The sequence below is a fragment of the Lithobates pipiens genome, unplaced genomic scaffold, assembly GCF_037356315.1.
Source record: "Lithobates pipiens isolate NorthernLeopardFrog02 unplaced genomic scaffold, aLitPip1_a1.2 Scaffold_41, whole genome shotgun sequence".
NCBI classification, from domain to species: Eukaryota; Metazoa; Chordata; class Amphibia; order Anura; family Ranidae; genus Lithobates; species Lithobates pipiens.
In genome coordinates this window covers 6,494,826-6,514,831 of record NW_027507861.1, presented here as the reverse complement: position 1 = coordinate 6,514,831, position 20,006 = coordinate 6,494,826, and the positions used below count along the sequence as shown (strand labels likewise).

The 20,006-nt window shown below is 45.7% G+C and overlaps 1 protein-coding gene across 1 annotated transcript; it reads left to right on the top strand.

The window, feature by feature from the left end:
* Nucleotides 1–17,904: 17,904 nt before the first annotated feature.
* Nucleotides 17,905–19,357, top strand: LOC143956710 (olfactory receptor 52A1-like). The gene is made up of 2 exons (XM_077466903.1): nt 17,905–17,949; nt 17,982–19,357. Exon 2 carries the CDS (start codon nt 18,169–18,171, stop codon nt 19,129–19,131), a length of 963 nt encoding a protein of 320 aa, XP_077323029.1. The 5' UTR covers nt 17,905–17,949; nt 17,982–18,168; the 3' UTR covers nt 19,132–19,357.
* Nucleotides 19,358–20,006: the final 649 nt, after the last annotated feature.

Here is a 20,006-nt window from a genome sequence, read left to right as displayed (position 1 = left end):
GGTTTTACTGCTGGTCCCGATTCAACCCTGCTAGATCGCTACTCGGTTAAATCAGACACAAGAAGACAGATGACAATCTATACAATCTGACAATCTATACAACACACAGAATAAAATTTCCACAACAGTATATTTACTACCTTTTTGGGTGCAGCTGAGATGTTTGGGGAAGACAGGTCTCATGCAGCCACTATGTAGGCTGAAGGGAAGCTGGGAACAAGCCCCTGTGGGGTAAGCCATTGGACACTAATGTTAGAAGGAACCTAAATTAAGACAGACTTGGATTTATGTGAGAAGGCTGTGTGGAAATCCCCAGTTGTTTTAAGTTTTGGTAAAGTGGTGGAGAAGACTGAATGGGCCTAGGCAATGTGCTGCGTTGTGTTGTGACGTGATTCAGTGACAACATCTGAAAAGCTTAACGTTGTGTAAATCAATACTTTACTAATTTACTACAATAAATCCCAAGATATATGGTATGTGGTCCTCAGGCCTGGAGATTAGGAGCAGATGATGGAAAGGTTTCCTTATTCAGATATGTGTATGATCTGCCCAAGTCCGGTGTGTGGAGTGGAGAAGGAAGTGCTCCTGGCCACCTTGGCAGGACCTGGTGTTGACTAAGTACCACCTAGGTGTGTGTCATGAGGATGGGTCACCCTGTTGTGTATATATACTACCTTCTTGGGGTGCAGTCTAGAGATGTTTGGGGAACACAGGTCCCATGCAGCCACTATGTAGGCTGAAGGGAAGCTAGGAGCAAGCCCCTCTGGGGTAAGCCGTTGGACACTCATGTTAGAAGGAACCCCAATTAAGGGAGACTTGGGTTTATATGAGAAGGCTGTGTGGAAATCTCCAGTTGTTTTAGCCCTTGTACACACGGTCGGACATTCCGACAACCAAATCCGTCGGATTTTGTCCGACGGATTTTGTCCGAAACTGTTGCATACACACGGTCGGACAAAGTTGTTGGAAAATCCGATCGTTCAGAACGTGATGACGTTATTTCGTTACGACGGGACTACGTTCACGCTAGTAGCCAATAGCTTTGGTGTAGGAATTTGATCTGAGCATGCGTGGGACTTTGTCCGATCGGAATTCTCTACACATGATCGGAGTATGTCCGACCGGAGTATTTTGTCGGAAAATTTTACCAACAAGTTGGAAAACTTGGTCCGTCGGATACTCCGATGGAAACAGTCCGATGGAGACCACACACAGTCGGAATATCCGACAAAACGGTCCGATCGGACACATTCCGTCGGAATCTCTGACCGTGGGTACAAGGGCTTAAGTTTCGGTAAAGTGATGGAGAAGAATGAATGGGCCTAGGCAATGTGCTGCGTTGTGTTGTGACGGGATATAGTTACAACATCTGAAAAGCTTAACGGTGTGGAAATCACGACTTTACTAATTTACTACAAGAAATCCCCAGATATATGGTGCTCAGGCCTGGAGATTAGAAGCAGCCAAGATGGTGGAATGGTTTCCTAATTCAGATATGTGTGTGATCTACCCAAGTCCATTGTGTGGTGTGGAGAAGGAAGTGCCCCTGGCCACCTTGGAGGGACTGGGGCTGCCAACATGCAGCCTAAATGTGTTTCCTGAAACAACATCTGCCCTCGGAATACTGAGTTCTTCTACATCCAGCTTCCTTTTGATATTAGAAGTCAACCCCTTAACCTTTACGGATACAAACCTAGCCATCGGGAATGTATGTAAAATAAGATTAGAGTAGAGGTTTGGTCTAAACCTTAAACCTGCTCCCACCCTCGTTCTATATCCACTAGATGTCTATCTAAGGGTCAGTCCAGTCATGTGATCAGCTCCTAGCGTTGGCTTCAGGGGAGAGGAAGGACAGTGGACAAGGGATGCCCTATAGTTAGTCTATGGATGATGTCGCTGCCCAGGCACTACAGCCATTCTAACTGCTCTATTGTCTCCTGCTGGGGAGATCACATGACTGGACCGAAACACCCTCAGAAAAGGTAAGTATACACAGCATTCCTTTAAAGGGTAGTTAGTAGACATGTGCACTGCTGAAAAAAAATTGTGTGTTTTTTTTTTTTCGTTTTCGTTTCATTGTTTTGTTTTTTTCATTTTTTGGATCATTCATTATGAACGATATTCGTTATTTTGAATAAACTCTTAACTTCGGATAAATTATAATTAGTTACATTCCATCCGTATAGATGCAGTATTTGTTATTTCGATAATTCGTAAAAATTTAGATAAATTATAATTCCTTACGTTCCATTCATTTAGATGCAGTATTCGTTATTTTGATCATTTGCAATCATTCGAAAGAACGGAAATCTGAAATTCGAACACCTGAAAATCGAAAGAATGAAAATCTGAAAATTCGAAAAGAATGAAAATCCACAAATCAGAAAGAAAGAAAATCTGAAAAAAAAAAATAACAAAAATCCGAAAATATGAAAGAACAAAAAAAAATTTGCATAATTTCTAGTGAATAACAAATGTCGTATAATTCGTAACTTCAGATAAATTTGTATTTGTTATGTTCCATTCGTTTAGATGCAGTATTCGTTATTTTCATAATTTGAAATCATTTGAAAGAACGAAGATCCAGAATTTGAAAATTCGAAAGAATGAAAATCTGAAAAGTCGAAAGAGTGAAAATCCAAAAATTCGAAAATGCAAAAATCAGAAAGACCGAAAATACGAAAATAAGAACAAAAATCTGAAAATGGGAAAATATGAAAGAACAAAAAAAAAATTTGGATAATTTCTAGTGAATAACAAATGCCAGATAATTCGTAATTGCAGATAAATTTGTATTTGTTACGTTCACTAACAGCCGAATTTGAAAGGAAATTCCAATACCTATAATTTTAATTGTTTATAACCATTATTATAGTTTTTATTATTATTTTTATTTACTATTAATAAGTAATAATAATAATAAAAACTGTAATAATGGTTAATAAATGTAATATTTTAATTATAATAGAAATTATCCGAATCGTTTTCGTTCTTTTGAATTTTCAGATTTTCAAGTTTCCGAATTTTTGGTTCTTTTGAATTTTCGGATTTTTGCATTTCGAATTTTCGTTCTTTCAATTTTTTTTCGGATTTTAGAATTTCAGGTTTTCGTTCTTTAGAATTTTATTTCTTTTAAAAGGAATAGTGTATTTTTAAAACTGAACTTTAACTTTAAGTATTATTATTATTCACTGCTTCCTATAAAAAAATAAAAATAAATTGAATTGGGCTCTACACTTTTTTTTTTTTTACCAGTACCTTGGATATCAGCCTTAAAAATTGAGAAAAATGATTTGACATATTCAGCTCCTTTTCCCTTCAATGGGGATCAGATTTGGCATCCAAACGTTGGATTTGTTTTGGTGAAACTCTGTGAGCAACATCGGGGGGGGGGTTCTGCTCATCCCTACTATAAAAGGGTTGTGGTAATGCTCCGGCATACAAATCTATTGTAGACAAATGTGCTCTTCCAACCTTGGGGTAACAGTTTGGTGAAGGTCTTCTTCTGTTCCGGCATGACTGTCCCCCCCCAATCGTGGTTTGGTATGGAGATACTCTAGTGTAATGTACAGAGCCTTGACTAGAGTTTTGCAGGGTGTTCGGCAGATGTTTGCCCCACCGAATGCCCTGCAATGCACTGTGCATTTTACCCAATTAGGGCTCAGTTAAAGCTGGTTGTTAAGGAGCAGGGCCCGGGAAGCCGGCCGTGACGTCCCTAACAACTGATGAGTCATCAGCTGTCAACGAGCTTCCCCGCTGACATTTGCTGGTAAAAAAAAAAAAAAAAAACTATGTGTTGGCCCCCCAAAAACCATACCAGGCCCTTATCCGAGCATGTAGCCTGGCAGTTCAGAAAAGGGGCACCTCTTCCCCTCATGCTGAGGGTATTTGGCCTGGTATGGTTCAGAGGGGGGGCTCCCCTTTTCTGAACTGCCAGGCTGCAGCTGTGTTTTTATTACTTTTGACACTTTTTTGATGAATGGGCAGGGGTACTGATAGGGGTATACTCATTCACATGAGGGGGGCAGGATCTGGGGGCCTCCTTGTTAAAGGGGGCTTCCAGATTCTGATAAGCTTCCTGCTCGCATAGCCCTACAACCACAGTGGGGAAGAAGGGTCTCTTCCCCAGAACCCTGGACTGTGGTTGTAGGGCTATGCGGGAGGGGGGCTTATCAGATTCTGGAAGCCCCCTTTAACAAGGAGGCCCCCAATGTGAATGAGTATACCCCTATCAGTACCCCTATCCATTCATCAAAAAAGTGTCAAAAAGTAATAAAAACACAGACACACCTTTTGACAATTCCTTTATTAAAACATAAAAAAACAATGTCCCCCATTGTAAATCCATCGGCAATCACGCCGCCCACTGCACTCAAAAAAGAAAAAAAAAGGCCCCCACCGCCCATGAAGGCCAGCCGCGTAATCTGCCATCTGACAGATCTTATATAGGTGAGGGTGGGTCACCTGGTGACATCACCCGGTGGCACCGCCCCCTCCCTTGTGATGTCACGGAACCAGTGCATGCTGGGTCACTGATGGCATAAGGGGGGTGGTGCCACCAGGTGATGCTGCCAAGTGGTCCTACCCCCTTACCTATATAAGAACTGTCAGAGGGCAGAAGAGGCAGGTAGTAGGCGGTTAGCCTTCATTGACAGAGAAAGAGAATTCCTTTTCTTTTTCGTGTTTTTTGCTATGGGCGGTGTGATTAGCGATGAATCTAAATCGGGGGACATTATTTATTTATTTTTTATTAAATTATTGTCAAAAACCGTCTATGTATTTTTTTACTTTTTTACTCTTTTTTAGTAAATAGGTAGGGTACCCCATACTAATTTACATGGGTGGTGGGATCTGGGGGCCCCTTGTTAAAGGGGGCTTCCAGATTTGGAGTAGCTCCCTGCCTGCAGACCCCCCCAACCACAGCCCAGGGTTGGGTCTGGTATGGATTTTGAGGGGGACCCCACACCATTTAAAAAAAATTATGGCATGGGGTTCCCCTTAAAAGGGAAGGGTCCCCCCCAAAGGGTCTAGTATGGATCGGGGGGAGGAACCTTACAACATTTTTTTCTTTATTATTTTTCATGAGCCAGGTGCAGTAAATTTAGTCAGTTTGGTGTGAAGGAACTCATGTGTCCCGTACAGAACCCTACTGCACACCTTTGGGATTAATTGGAACACTGATTGTGAGCTAGCTCCATAACAACATGGTTTGACCAGCTTGGTCTGGAGGACCATGAGTGTTCTGCACAGAGTCCTGACCTCAACCCTACTGAATGTAGATCCCTTGTCTTAAACAGGGGGTTACCAACACATTTAGCTGTGCTAGTTTGTAATTAACCTGGCTTGATTTGCAGTTTTTTTGGTAATTTGGGTTCACCTCAAATGTCATAGCTTTGGTCCCTCCCAGTAGGTGGCACCTTTGGCATTAGTATCACAGTAAGGCTGAATTATGAATGTGCATACTTCTCCCAACCATTTAGCATGAGTTTCTCTGGCCACCATGCATGCTGGGAGAGAGTATATATTGTTTTGGGAGGTTGAGTGATCCTACACAGATCTTGGTCTAGTGTAGATGTGTGAAGATGCTGGGAGAGAGTTGAGCGATCCTACCCAGATCTTGGTCTAGTATAGATGTGTGAAGATGCTGGGAGAGAGTTGAGCGATCCTACCCAGATCTTGGTCTAGTGTAGATGTGTGAAGATGCTGGTAGAGAGTTGAGCGATCCTACCCAGATCTTGGTCTAGTGTAGATGTGTGAAGATGCTGGGAGAGAGTTGAGTGACCCTACCCAGATCTTGGTCTAGTGTAGATGTGTGAAGATGCTGGGAGAGAGTTGAGCGATCCTACCCAGATCTTGGTCTAGTGTAGATGTGTGAAGATGCTGGTAGAGAGTTGAGCGACCCTACCCAGATCTTGGTCTAGTGTAGATATGTGAAGATGCTAGGAGAGAGTTGAGTGACCCTACGCAGATCTTGGTCTAGTGTAGATGTGTGAAGATGCTGGGAGAGAGTTGAGTGACCCTACGCAGATCTTGGTCTAGTGTAGATGTGTGAAGATGCTGGGAGAGAGTTGAGCGATCCTACCCAGATCTTGGTCTAGTGTAGATGTGTGAAGATGCTGGGAGAGAGTTGAGTGACCCTATCCAGATCTTGGTCTAGTGTAGATGTGTGAAGATGCTGGGAGAGAGTTGAGCGATCCTACCCAGATCTTGGTCTAGTGTAGATGTGTGAAGATGCTGGTAGAGAGTTGAGCGATCCTACGCAGATCTTGGTCTAGTGTAGATGTGTGAAGATGCTGGGAGAGAGTTGAGCGATCCTACCCAGATCTTGGTCTAGTGTAGATGTGTGAAGATGCTGGGAGAGAGTTGAGCGATCCTACCCAGATCTTGGTCTAGTGTAGATGTGTGAAGATGCTGGTAGAGAGTTGAGCGATCCTACGCAGATCTTGGTCTAGTGTAGATGTGTGAAGATGCTGGGAGAGAGTTGAGCGATCCTACCCAGATCTTGGTCTAGTGTAGATGTGTGAAGATGCTGGGAGAGAGTTGAGTGACCCTACCCAGATCTTGGTCTAGTGTAGATGTGTGAAGATGCTGGGAGAGAGTTGAGCGATCCTACCCAGATCTTGGTCTAGTGTAGATGTGTGAAGATGCTGGTAGAGAGTTGAGCGATCCTACGCAGATCTTGGTCTAGTGTAGATGTGTGAAGATGCTGGGAGAGAGTTGAGCGATCCTACCCAGATCTTGGTCTAGTGTAGATGTGTGAAGATGCTGGGAGAGAGTTGAGCGACCCTACCCAGATCTTGGTCTAGTGTAGATGTGTGAAGATGCTGGGATAGAGTTGAGCGATCCTACACAGATCTTGGTCTAGTGTAGATGTGTGAAGATGCTGGGATAGAGTTGAGCGATCCTACCCAGATCTTGCTCTAGTGTAGATGTGTGAAGATGCTGGGATAGAGTTGAGCGATCCTACCCAGATCTTGGTCTAGTGTAGATGTGTGAAGATGCTGGGATAGAGTTGAGCGACCCTACCCAGATCTTGGTCTAGTGTAGATGTGTGAAGATGCTGGGATAGAGTTGAGCGATCCTACACAGATCTTGGTCTAGTGTAGATGTGTGAAGATGCTGGGATAGAGTTGAGCGACCCTACGCAGATCTTGGTCTAGTGTAGATGTGTGAAGATGCTGGGATAGAGTTGAGTGACCCTACCCAGATCTTGGTCTAGTGTAGATGTGTGAAGATGCTGGGATAGAGTTGAGCGATCCTACCCAGATCTTGCTCTAGTGTAGATGTGTGAAGATGCTGGTAGAGAGTTGAGCGATCCTACCCAGATCTTGGTCTAGTGTAGATGTGTGAAGATGCTGGGATAGAGTTGAGTGACCCTACCCAGATCTTGGTCTAGTGTAGATGTGTGAAGATGCTGGTAGAGAGTTGAGCAATCCTACACAGATCTTGGTCTAGTGTAGATGTGTGAAGATGCTGGGAGAGAGTTGAGTGACCCTACCCAGATCTTGGTCTAGTGTAGATATGTGAAGATGCTGGGAGAGAGTTGAGTGACCCTACCCAGATCTTGGTCTAGTGTAGATGTGTGAAGATGCTGGGAGAGAGTTGAGCGATCCTACCCAGATCTTGGTCTAGTGTAGATGTGTGAAGATGCTGGGAGAGAGTTGAGTGACCCTACCCAGATCTTGGTCTAGTGTAGATGTGTGAAGATGCTGGGAGAGAGTTGAGCGATCCTACCCAGATCTTGGTCTAGTGTAGATGTGTGAATATGCTGGTAGAGAGTTGAGTGACCCTACCCAGATCTTGGTCTAGTATAGATGTGTGAAGATGCTGGGAGAGAGTTGAGCGATCCTACCCAGATCTTGGTCTAGTGTAGATGTGTGAAGATGCTGGTAGAGAGTTGAGCGATCCTACCCAGATCTTGGTCTAGTGTAGATGTGTGAAGATGCTGGGAGAGAGTTGAGTGACCCTACCCAGATCTTGGTCTAGTGTAGATGTGTGAAGATGCTGGGAGAGAGTTGAGCGATCCTACCCAGATCTTGGTCTAGTGTAGATGTGTGAAGATGCTGGTAGAGAGTTGAGCGACCCTACCCAGATCTTGGTCTAGTGTAGATATGTGAAGATGCTAGGAGAGAGTTGAGTGACCCTACGCAGATCTTGGTCTAGTGTAGATGTGTGAAGATGCTGGGAGAGAGTTGAGTGACCCTACGCAGATCTTGGTCTAGTGTAGATGTGTGAAGATGCTGGGAGAGAGTTGAGCGATCCTACCCAGATCTTGGTCTAGTGTAGATGTGTGAAGATGCTGGTAGAGAGTTGAGCGATCCTACGCAGATCTTGGTCTAGTGTAGATGTGTGAAGATGCTGGGAGAGAGTTGAGTGACCCTACCCAGATCTTGGTCTAGTGTAGATGTGTGAAGATGCTGGGAGAGAGTTGAGCGATCCTACCCAGATCTTGGTCTAGTGTACATGTGTGAAGATGCTGGGAGAGAGTTGAGCGACCCTACCCAGATCTTGGTCTAGTGTAGTTGTGTGAAGATGCTGGGATAGAGTTGAGCGATCCTACACAGATCTTGGTCTAGTGTAGATGTGTGAAGATGCTGGGATAGAGTTGAGTGACCCTACCCAGATCTTGGTCTAGTGTAGATGTGCGAAGATGCTGGAAGAGAGTTGAGCGATCCTACCCAGATCTTGCTCTAGTGTAGATGTGTGAAGATGCTGGGATAGAGTTGAGTGACCCTACCCAGATCTTGCTCTAGTGTAGATGTGTGAAGATGCTGGTAGAGAGTTGAGCGATCCTACCCAGATCTTGGTCTAGTGTAGATATGTGAAGATGCTAGGAGAGAGTTGAGTGACCCTACCCAGATCTTGGTCTAGTGTAGATGTGTGAAGATGCTGGGAGAGAGTTGAGTGACCCTACCCAGATCTTGGTCTAGTGTAGATGTGTGAAGATGCTGGGAGAGAGTTGAGCGATCCTACCCAGATCTTGGTCTAGTGTAGATGTGTGAAGATGCTGGTAGAGAGTTGAGTGATCCTACCCAGATCTTGGTCCAGTGTAGATGTGTGAAGATGCTGGGATAGAGTTGAGTGACCCTACCCAGATCTTGGTCTAGTGTAGATGTGTGAAGATGCTGGGAGAGAGTTGAGCGATCCTACCCAGATCTTGGTCTAATGTGGATGTGTGAAGATGCTGGGAGAGAGTTGAGCGATCCTACCCAGATCTTGGTCTAGTGTAGATGTGTGAAGATGCTGGGAGAGAGTTGAGCGATCCTACCCAGATCTTGGTCTAATGTGGATGTGTGAAGATGCTGGGAGAGAGTTGAGCGATCCTACCCAGATCTTGCTCTAGTGTAGATATGTGAAGATGCTGGGAGAGAGTTGAGTGACCCTACCCAGATCTTGGTCTAGTGTAGATGTGTGAAGATGCTGGGAGAGAGTTGAGTGACCCTACCCAGATCTTGGTCTAGTGTAGATGTGTGAAGATGCTAGGAGAGAGTTGAGCGATCCTACCCAGATCTTGGTCTAGTGTAGATGTGTGAAGATGCTGGGAGAGAGTTGAGTGACCCTACCCAGATCTTGGTCTAGTGTAGATGTGTGAAGATGCTGGGAGAGAGTTGAGTGACCCTACCCAGATCTTGGTCTAGTGTAGATGTGTGAAGATGCTGGGAGAGAGTTGAGTGACCCTACCCAGATCTTGGTCTAGTGTAGATGTGTGAAGATGCTGGTAGAGAGTTGAGCGATCCTACCCAGATCTTAGTCCAGTGTGGATGTGTGAAGAATAGCTGCAGGTTAGGCCTGAAGCCTAATGCCTTATCCATGTGTCTCGAGACTCTGCAAGGGAGAGTACTATTTGTGGTCTGGAGGCATGAGGAAAGTGTTAGAGTTCTGAGATGAAGTTCCAGAGATTGTTCTTCCATGAGTTGGGGATTATGGAGAGCCTGGGAAAGCTTCAAGATGGACTCATCCAAACAATCCCTGCACGGTGTCATGAGTTTTAGCTCCTATAGAAGACAGCTGCTGCTATGTAGGTACAGAACATTGGGTGCAGGCCTAAGGCCCTTGTTCTGTACAGCTGTCTACCTGGCTGTTTTTGTCTTTGGAGTCTGCTGGTCTGTTTGCCTACTGCCCTAGCTTGTCCTGTGCCCTAAGCCCGTCTCCCTACTTTTGTCATTTTTAGCAATAAACTCACTTTTACTCAGCCTAAAAGTGACTGGCGCCTCAATTTTCTGCAACCGTCCATGCCCACCATGCCTAGGAACTAGGTGAGATGTCAGCCCTTCCTGATGCCAGGGGGGGTTGAGGGGGGCCCTACAAGAAACTTCTTTGGGATGAATTGGAATATGTCTGATTGTGTGAGCCAGGCCTTCTCTTCCAAAAATCAGTACCTGGCCTAACAAATGGGCACAGATTCCCACAGACACCCTCCAATATCTTGTAGAAAATCTTCCCAGATGAGTGGAAGATTATAAATACACAAGGGGCAACTCCATATTATTGGCCATGGAAGAGGGAGGGACCTCCACAATGGTTCCCCATTGACAACATCACATATGACAAAACGCGTATGGAGGAGGATACGTGCTGACGTTACCACGCTGTCTCGGGGAATGGGAGATTGTTTTTAGCTGGCCGGCTTTGTTTTTATGCGCAAATTTTAAATGATTTACAATGTAAGTGCAATATTGCTTTTTACCTATATAAATACCTAGTTAGGCAATATTACACATGGGCTGCTGAACTAAAGGTCCTGGTATGAGAGGTGTCATCGGTGTTTGAGATTTCCATGCAATCATCCATCAAAAGTTCATCTCCACGATCTTCTGTGCAAGCAAAGGCCTTGGCTGGGCTATAGCCACATGCCTGGTTTTGCTTGCCATCTGGTAAGCGAGTTTTTCTAAAGGTGGTGGCACACTCTTCGTTGTATGAACTCACTGTGGTGGTCCTATTAGAAGAACTTGGTCTATTATTCCACATTTCTTTTTTTCTATCTATAGAGAGATGGGGATCTTTTCTACAATTGAATGCTTATATATTGGACTCTATTAATGTGGCTTCTCCTTTTTATACTCCATAATAATGGCCATGTAAGGGAGGTCGGGGGACCTCCATAATAATGCCCATAGAAGGGAGGTAGGGGACCTGCATAATGATGGCCATGGGAAGGAGGTTGGGTGACCTCCATAATAATGGTCATGGAAGGGAGGTTGGGGGACCTCCATAATAATGGCCATGGAAGGAAGGTCGGGGGACCTCCATAATAATGGCCATGGAAGGAAGGTCAGGGGACCTCCATAATAATGGTCATGGAAGGGAGGTTGGGGGACCTCCATAATAATGGCCATGAAAGGGAGGTCGGGGACCCTCCATAATAATGGCCATAGAAGGGAGGTTGGGGGACCTCCATAATAGTGGCCATGAAAGGGAGGTCGGGGACCCTCCATAATAATGGCCATAGAAGGGAGGTTGGGGGACCTCCATAATAATGGTCATGGAAGGGAGGTTGGGGGACCTCCATAATAATGGCCATAGAAGGGAGGTCAGGGGACCTTCATAATAATGGCCATGAAAGGGAAGTTGGAGGACCTCCATAATAATGGCCATGAAAAGGAGGTCAGGGGACATCCATAATAATGGCCATAGAAGGGAGGTTGGGGGACATCCATAATAATGGCCATAGAAGGGAGATCGGGGACCTCTATAATAATGGCCACGGAAGGGAGGTCAGGGAACCTCTATAATAATGGCCATGAAAAGGAGGTCAGGGGACCGCCATAATAATGTTCATAGAAGGGAGGTCGGGAGACCTTCATAATAATGGCCATGAAAGGGAGGTCGGGGGACCTCCATAATAATGGCCACGGAAGGGAGGTCGGGGAACCTCCATAATAATGGCCATGAAAAGGAGGTCAGGGGACCTCCATAATAATGGCCATAGAAGGGAGGTCGGGAGACCTTCATAATAATGGCCATGAAAGGGAGGTCGGGGGACCTCCATAATAATGGCCATAGAAGGGAGGTCGGGGACCTCTATAATAATGGCCACGGAAGGGAGGTCAGGGAACCTCTATAATAATGGCCATGAAAAGGAGGTCAGGGGATCGCCATAATAATGGTCATAGAAGGGAGGTCGGGAGACCTTCATAATAATGGCCATGAAAAGGAGGTCGGGGGACCTCCATAATAATGGCCACGGAAGGGAGGTCGGGGACCCTACATAATAATGGCCATAGAAGGGAGGTCGGGGGACCTTCATAATAATGGCCATGAAAGGGAGTTCGGGGAACTTCCATAATAATGGCCATGAAAGGGAGGTCGGGGACCCTCCATAATAATGGCCATAGAAGGGAGGTCAGGGACCCTACATAATAATGGCCACGGAAGGGAGGTCAGGAACCCTACATAATAATGGCCATGAAAGGGAGGTCAGGGACCCTACATAATAATGGCCATGAAAGGGAGGTCAGGGACCCTACATAATAATGGCCACGGAAGGGAGGTCAGGAACCCTACATAATAATGGCCATGAAAGGGAGGTCAGGGACCCTACATAATAATGGCCACGGAAGGGAGGTCAGGAACCCTACATAATAATGGCCATGAAAGGGAGGTCAGGGACCCTACATTATAATGGCCATGGTTTTGGGCTGGGATGTCCAACAAACTCGTATGGGTGATCAGGTGAGGGGTACACAGATTCTTCCCATTTCACACTCGGGTGTTGTAACATTTGGTGTCCTCACTTCTATCCGCCATCCCCATCAATCTGTTTGTAGGACTCATTCATTACTAAATAAAACCACTGAACCCTCCCGATGTCACTGATGAAAATGTGAATATCATTTTTTTTTCATTTCTGTTTTGTTGGTATTTCCATATCTGATGTTTTGGTTCCAACACCCAAATCTCAGACCATCCAATTATAATGATGTCGGGGGAGGTGGCGGTCCGTTGGGTCTTGTAGACGCCGCGGCCGTCCTCGTGAAAGCAGACCGGTGATAATTCTCAGTCGGTATTACTATAAGAGGACTGCAGCTCTGTATGAAGAGGGAAGACGGGACGGGAGAGATGAGATCTGATCACTCATTATATTGGAAGGAGAAAGGAAAGAATTCCACGGAGGGTCTTTATTGTACGTATTGAAGGACCTCGGGGGACATCCGGTGATACAAAGCCGGATTTATGAATGGACTGATTGGAAGAAATGACCAGAGACCTGAGATCCCCACCTGTGAGAAGATCCTCTTCATTTATAGAGCTTCACACCGGGAGGGGAAACAGATCTGTAAGGGAGAGAACATGGAATGACCATGTGAGGTCATCTATCTAATGATGGTGGCCAGAAGATCCGACCACTAAACTACCTTCACCCAACATCTCTACAGACCCCTCGTCATCAGTCACCCCAACATCTCTACAGACCCCTCGTCATCAGTCTGAGGGGAACCCAATCCATTCTCCTGACTGATTAATATTTCCAAAATTCAGAAAGTTCTTCCCGAAAATGTATCTTCACTTAATTGTAGATGGGGGGAGGGGATCCCATCAACAACTGAACTGCCCCGACCTCTCGCCCCCCACAGCCCCTTCCCGATACAGAGATCCCAAATATACATTGTGCTCGTTTGTTCCTCTTTTTTTTTTTGTAATTTTATTTTCCGAGATTTTTTTATACGTTCTTTTCTTTCTTTCCTCTCATTTCTGTCCTCCGACATTCCCACCACAAAAGATTTATATCCAGATTGTACTGAATGATGAAGGGTTAGAACCTCTGTTGTGTTTATTATTAATATTTTTTACATTTAAAGATATTAGAAATGTAAAAACACTTTTTCCATAACAAACACATTCAATACATAGAAATGTTTCCAAACATTCAGGAACATCATACAGAGGAGATCCCACCGAATCTGCAAATATTTACAGTATCTGCCAAAAGTAAGTACACCCCTCAGTGACATTCCTTCTCTCTTTTCATGTGACAACACTGAAGAAATGACACTTGTCTACAATGTAAAGTAGTGAGTGTACAGCTTGTATAACAGTGTAAATTTCCTGTCCCCTCAAAATAACTCAACACACAGCCATTAATGTCTAAACCGCTGGCAACAAAAGTCAGTACACCCCTAAGTGAAAATCTCCAAATTGGGCTCAAATAACCATTTTCCCTCCCCGGTGTCATGTGACTCGTTAGGCTCGGTTCACACAGGGGGCGATGCGAGGCGACACGACTTGCCTCGCCGCGACCTGCCGCGACCTCAGCGGCGACTTGCAAATGACTTCTGTATAGAAGTCAATGCAAGTCGCCCCGAGGTCGCCCAAAAGTACTACAGGAACCTTTTTTCTGAGTCGGAGCGACTCGAGTCACTCCTCTCAGAACGGTTCTATTGTACAGAACGGGGGCGACTTGTCAGGTCGCGGCACGGCAAGTCGCGTCGCCTCGTGTCGCCCCCTGTGTGAACCAGCCCTTAGTGTTAGAAGATCTCAGGTGTGAATGGGGAGCAGGTGTGTTAAATTTGGTGTTATCGCTCTCACTCTCTCATACTGGTCACTGGAAGTACAACATGGCACCTCATGGCAAAGAACTCTCTGAGGATCTGAAGATAAGAATTGCTGCTCTACATAAAGATGGCCTAGGCTATAAGAAGATTGCCAAGACCCTGAAACTGAGCTGCAGCACGGTGGCCAAGACCATACAGCGGTATAACAGGACAGGTTCCCCTCAGAACAGGCCTCGCCATGGTCCACCAAAGAAGTTGAGGTCACGTGATCAGCGTCATATCCAGAGGTTGTCTTTGGGAAATAGACGTATGAGTGCTGCCAGCATTGCTGCAGAGGTTGTAGGGGTGGGGGGGGTCAGCCTGTCAGTGCTCAGACCATACGCCGCACACTGCATCAAATTGGTCCGCATGGCTGTCATCCCAGAAGGAAGCCTCTTCTAAAGATGATGCACAAGAAAGACCACAAACAGTTTGCTGAAGACAAGCAGACTAAGGAGATGGATTACTGGAACCACGTCCTGTGGTCTGATGAGACCAAGATAAAGGTATTTGGTGTCAGATGGTGTCAGGCGTGTGTGGGGGCAACCAGGTGAGGAGGACAAAGACAAGTGTGTCTTGTCTACAGTCAGGCATGGTGGTGGGGGTGTCATGGTCTGGGGCTGCATGAGTGCTGCCGGCACTGGGGGGCTACAGATCATTGAGGGGACCATGAATGCCAACATGTACTGTGACATACTGAAGCAGAGCATGATCCCCTCCCTTCAGAGACTGGACCGCAGGGCAGTATTCCAACATGATAACCACCCCAAACACACCTCCAACACCACCACTGCCTTGCTAAAGAAGCTGAGGGTAAAGGTGATGGACTGGCCAAGCATGTCTCCAGACCTAAACCCTATTGATCATCTGTGGGGGATCCTCAAACGGAAGGTGGAGGAGGGGAAGGTCTCCAACATCCACCAGCTTCGTGATGTCGTCATGGAGGAGGGGAAGAGGACTCCAGTGGTGACCTGTGAAGCTCTGGTGACCCCCATGCCCAAGAGGGTGAAGGCAGTGCTGGAAAATAATGGCGGCCACACAAAATATTCACACTTTGGGCCCAATTTGGAGATTTTTCCTTTGGGGGTGTACTGACTTTTGTTGCCAGCGGTTTAGACATTAATGGCTGTGTGTTGAGTTATTTTGAGGGGACAGGAAATTTACACTGTTATACAAGCTGTACACTCACTACTTTACATTGTAGACAAGTGTCATTTCTTCAGTGTTGTCACATGAAAAGAGAGAAGAAAAGATTTACTCAAATGTCACTGAGGGGTGTACTTACTTTTGTGAGATACTATATATATATATATATATATTATCCCTCCACCATTATTCATCCATCATTATTCATCCATCATTATCCCTCCACCATTATCCTTTCACAGTTATCCCTCCATCAATATCCCTCCACTGTTATTGTTCTATGATTATCAATCCACCATTATCCCTCCATCATTATCCCTCATCCCTTATACTTCCACCACTATCCCTCCACTATTATCCCTCCTTTGTTATCCCTCCATCATTATCCTGCCTCCCCTATCCCACCATCATTATCCCTTCACTGTAACCTCTCCATTATTATCCCTCCACCATTATCCCTCCATTATTATCCCTTCCCCAGTATCCCTCCACCATTATCCCTCCACCCTCATACACCCATCTTTATCCCTCCACTGTTATCTTTCCACTGTTATCTCTCCATCAATGTCCCTCCATCGTTATCTCTGTATTATTATACTTCTACCCTTAACGCTCTAGCCTTATCCCTCCACCGTTATCCCTCCAGCATTATCCATCTATTATTATCCCTCTACCATTATCCTTCCACCATTATCTCTTCTTGTTATCCCCCAAATGTTATCCCTTCACCCTTATCCCTCAACTATTATTCTTCTATCATTATCCCTCCATCATTATCCTTCCACTGTTATCCCTCCACCGTTATCTCTCCACCATTATTCGTCTACCATTATCTATCCACCGTTATCCCTTCACCCTTATCTGTCCATCATTATCCCTCCCCAATATTCTTCTACCATTATCCCTGCATCATTATCCTTCCACTGTTATCCCTTCATCATTATCCCTCCACCAATATCTCTCCACCATTATCCCTTCACCCTTATCTGTCCACAATTATCCCTGAACTGTTATCCTCCCATCATTATCCCTCCTCAATATTCTTCTACCATTATCCCTCCATCATTATCCTTCCACTGTTAACACTCCATCATTATCCCTTTGACCATTATCTCTCCACCATTATTCATCTACCATTATCCATCCACCATTATCCCTCCACCCTTATCTGTCCACCATTATCCCTCAACTGTAATCCTCCACTCATTATCCCTCCCTAATATTTTTCTACCATTATCCCTTCATCATTATCCTTTCACTGTTATCCCTCCATCATTATCCCTCCACCAATATCTCTCCACCATTATTCTTCTACCATTATCCCTCCACTGTTATCCCTCCACTATTATCCCTCCACCATTATCCCTCAACTGTTATCCTTCCATCATTATCCCTCCACTATTATTCTTCTATCATTATCCCTCCATCATTATCCTTCCACTGTTATCCCTCCATCATTATCCCTCCATCGTTATCTCTCCACCATTATTCATCTACCATTATCCATCCACCGTTATCCCTTCACCCTTATCTGTCCATCATTATCCCTCCCCAATATTCTTCTACCATTATCCCTCCATCATTATCCTTCCCCTGTTATCCCTCCATCATTATCCCTTTGACCATTATCTCTCCACCATTATCCATCCACCATTATCCCTTCACCCTTATCTGTCCACCATTATCCCTCAACTGTTATCCTCCACTCATTATCCCTCCCCAATATTTTTCTACCATTATCCCTACATCATTATCCTTTCACTGTTATCCCTCCATCATTATCCCTCCACCAATATCTCTCCACCATTATTCTTCTACCATTATCCCTCCACCGTTATCCCTCCACCATCACACTGCACTGTATTAAAGGCCCTTGATTTCTGAGGACCGTACTTGATTTTAGGAGACCATCCCAAGGTAAAAAGTGTCCCTGTTTTTTTAAAATTAGTCCCGGGCCTGGCTGCCAGATGACTTTAACTCAGTTAGCTGGTGGATCAAACTGTCCCTCGTTTTGGAATAAAATCTCTCTGTCCCTCTTTCTACTCCTTCAATATTGTTAGGACTAAACCTTCCATCCTCCATATTATTGGTAGGTAATGGTTGGAAAAGCACATGTGGGCGTAACCAATAATAATTTGCATATTAAACAACCACAAACCCTGTAACTGTGGGCGTGGCATGGGGGTGTGTCCTTTGAATGGAACTGAATTGTATCTCTTTTTTTGTCCTTTCAGAATTTCGGGAGATATTGTGTTGTGAGGGACATGGGAAGGTCATAGGAAGGTCATATGTGGACATGGGAAGGTCATATGTGGACGTTCTCCATACGTGGTTCCTGCAGCAGAAGAACTCAGAGAAGGGAAGAACAAGATGTCCGTTAAGTTTTGAGTAATTCGAAGGCTTCAATCCAAATAGGTGACAAAATCCTTCCACTATATTCACCCTCCATAGAGATCTGTGGTCTTCGGTGTAGAAGAGGATCAGCAGAGGAATGCCAGACATCAAAGTCAATGTCACGTTCTATCCCACCGCCTTCATCCTGGTTGGGATTCCCGGAATAGAAGGAGCTTATAACTGGATAGGTCTCGTTGTTTGCTTATGTTATGTCCTGGCATTGCTTGGAAACACGATGCTCCTGACCGTCATCTCAGCTTCTTCTGGCCTCCACAAGCCTATGTTCATTTTCCTTTCTCTGTTGGCCTCCAATGACGCTCTTCTATCCACAAGCATTGCCCCACAAATGCTGTCCGTCTTCTGGTTTCGGAAGAGATACATACGTTTCAAGTCATGTCTCCTCCAGATGTTCTTCCTCCATTCCTTCACCAGCCTGGAGTCGGGACTTTTGCTTGGTATGTCATTTGACCGTTATATCGCCGTCTGCCAACCGCTCAGGTATGGGTCCATAATGACCAACGCCATCATCGTCAGACTGGTCATGGTCTTACTGCTCAGAGCGGTGGCTTTGGTTGGCCCCTGCATAGTTTTGGTCTCGAGATTTCCTGCTTTTAAAACCAACATTGTGCCCCATTCATACTGTGAGCACATGGCGATTGTGAAACTTGCTGCCGCCGACATCAGAATAAACAGCGCTCTGGGGTTGGCTGTGGCATTCACAATCTTGGGTGTAGATCTGATGTTCATCCTGGTATCCTACGGCGCCATCTTCCACGCCGTCTTCAGACTTCCATCCAAAGACGCCCGACTGAAGACCTTTAACACCTGCATACCTCATATGTGCGTCTTTCTGAGTTTTCATGGTCTGGCCCTCTTCACTTTCCTGACCCACCGGTATGGCGGTAAAAGGATTCCACCTTATGTTCATATCATTCTAGCCGATACGTACCTTCTAGTCCCACCCATGCTAAATCCAATTATTTATGGAGTGAAGACCAAACTGATTCGGGAGAAAGTCTGGAAAGCTTTATCTAGATATAAAAACCCCTCACTGAAGTGACGGAATCTGTAAAGATGTTATTGGTTTGTCCTTCTGGTTTTCCAGTTCACCCAACAAATGCTAATTGGACCTTTCAAAACGAAGAAATTCACTCCTTTAGTACCAATTCCCTGGCTGTGCCCACTACTACAATGCTTTCTGCCCATCCAACCGCCTGTCCTCCACAGTTTATACAAAAGATGATTATTACTTTTTCCGGGTTAACACACGTCAAATGATCCTGCCCACCCACCAAATCACTTCCTGGGGCATGCTTCTACCCAGGGGCGTAACTATAGGGGGTGCAGCAGTCGTGACCGCAACTGGGCCCTGTGCTGCAGGGGGCCCATGCAGCTCCCTCTACATATGGCCGGCAGCAGCATAGGCAGCTAGGGGTACCAGTGCACCATGCACACGGGTGGCTGGAGGTGGAGGGTGACTAGCAGAGCTCCATGCTCGACTATCGCACTGGCTGCTCTTCAGTTGTGCATTCCCCCGCATGACCTGTGTCCTCGGCCGGCTCCTCAGAGTACCCCTCTCCTGCTCCATGCATTGCCGCTCAGTCCGATGTCTGTTCTCCCCAGCCAGAGTCCCCCCCCCCGAGTCCGGCCCACACTGCACTGCATACTTCTCCCGGGTAAACAATCTTTAAGCACACAGATGCAGTGCAGCCCTATGAGAGCCCCCCGGAGGACACTGCAGGTTTGTCTGCCAGCCCCCCTCCTCCCCCGTCATACACAGAGGATGAAAGGTCTTTCTGGGAGATATGCTGATCGCCCGTCCAGCACACTGGATGGAGCCCAGGCCAACATGGATGAGTGCGCGGCCTACAGCTTGGTCATGGTGAGTGAGAGGACCCCATCCCCCACACACCATTACTTACCCCCTCCATCTCT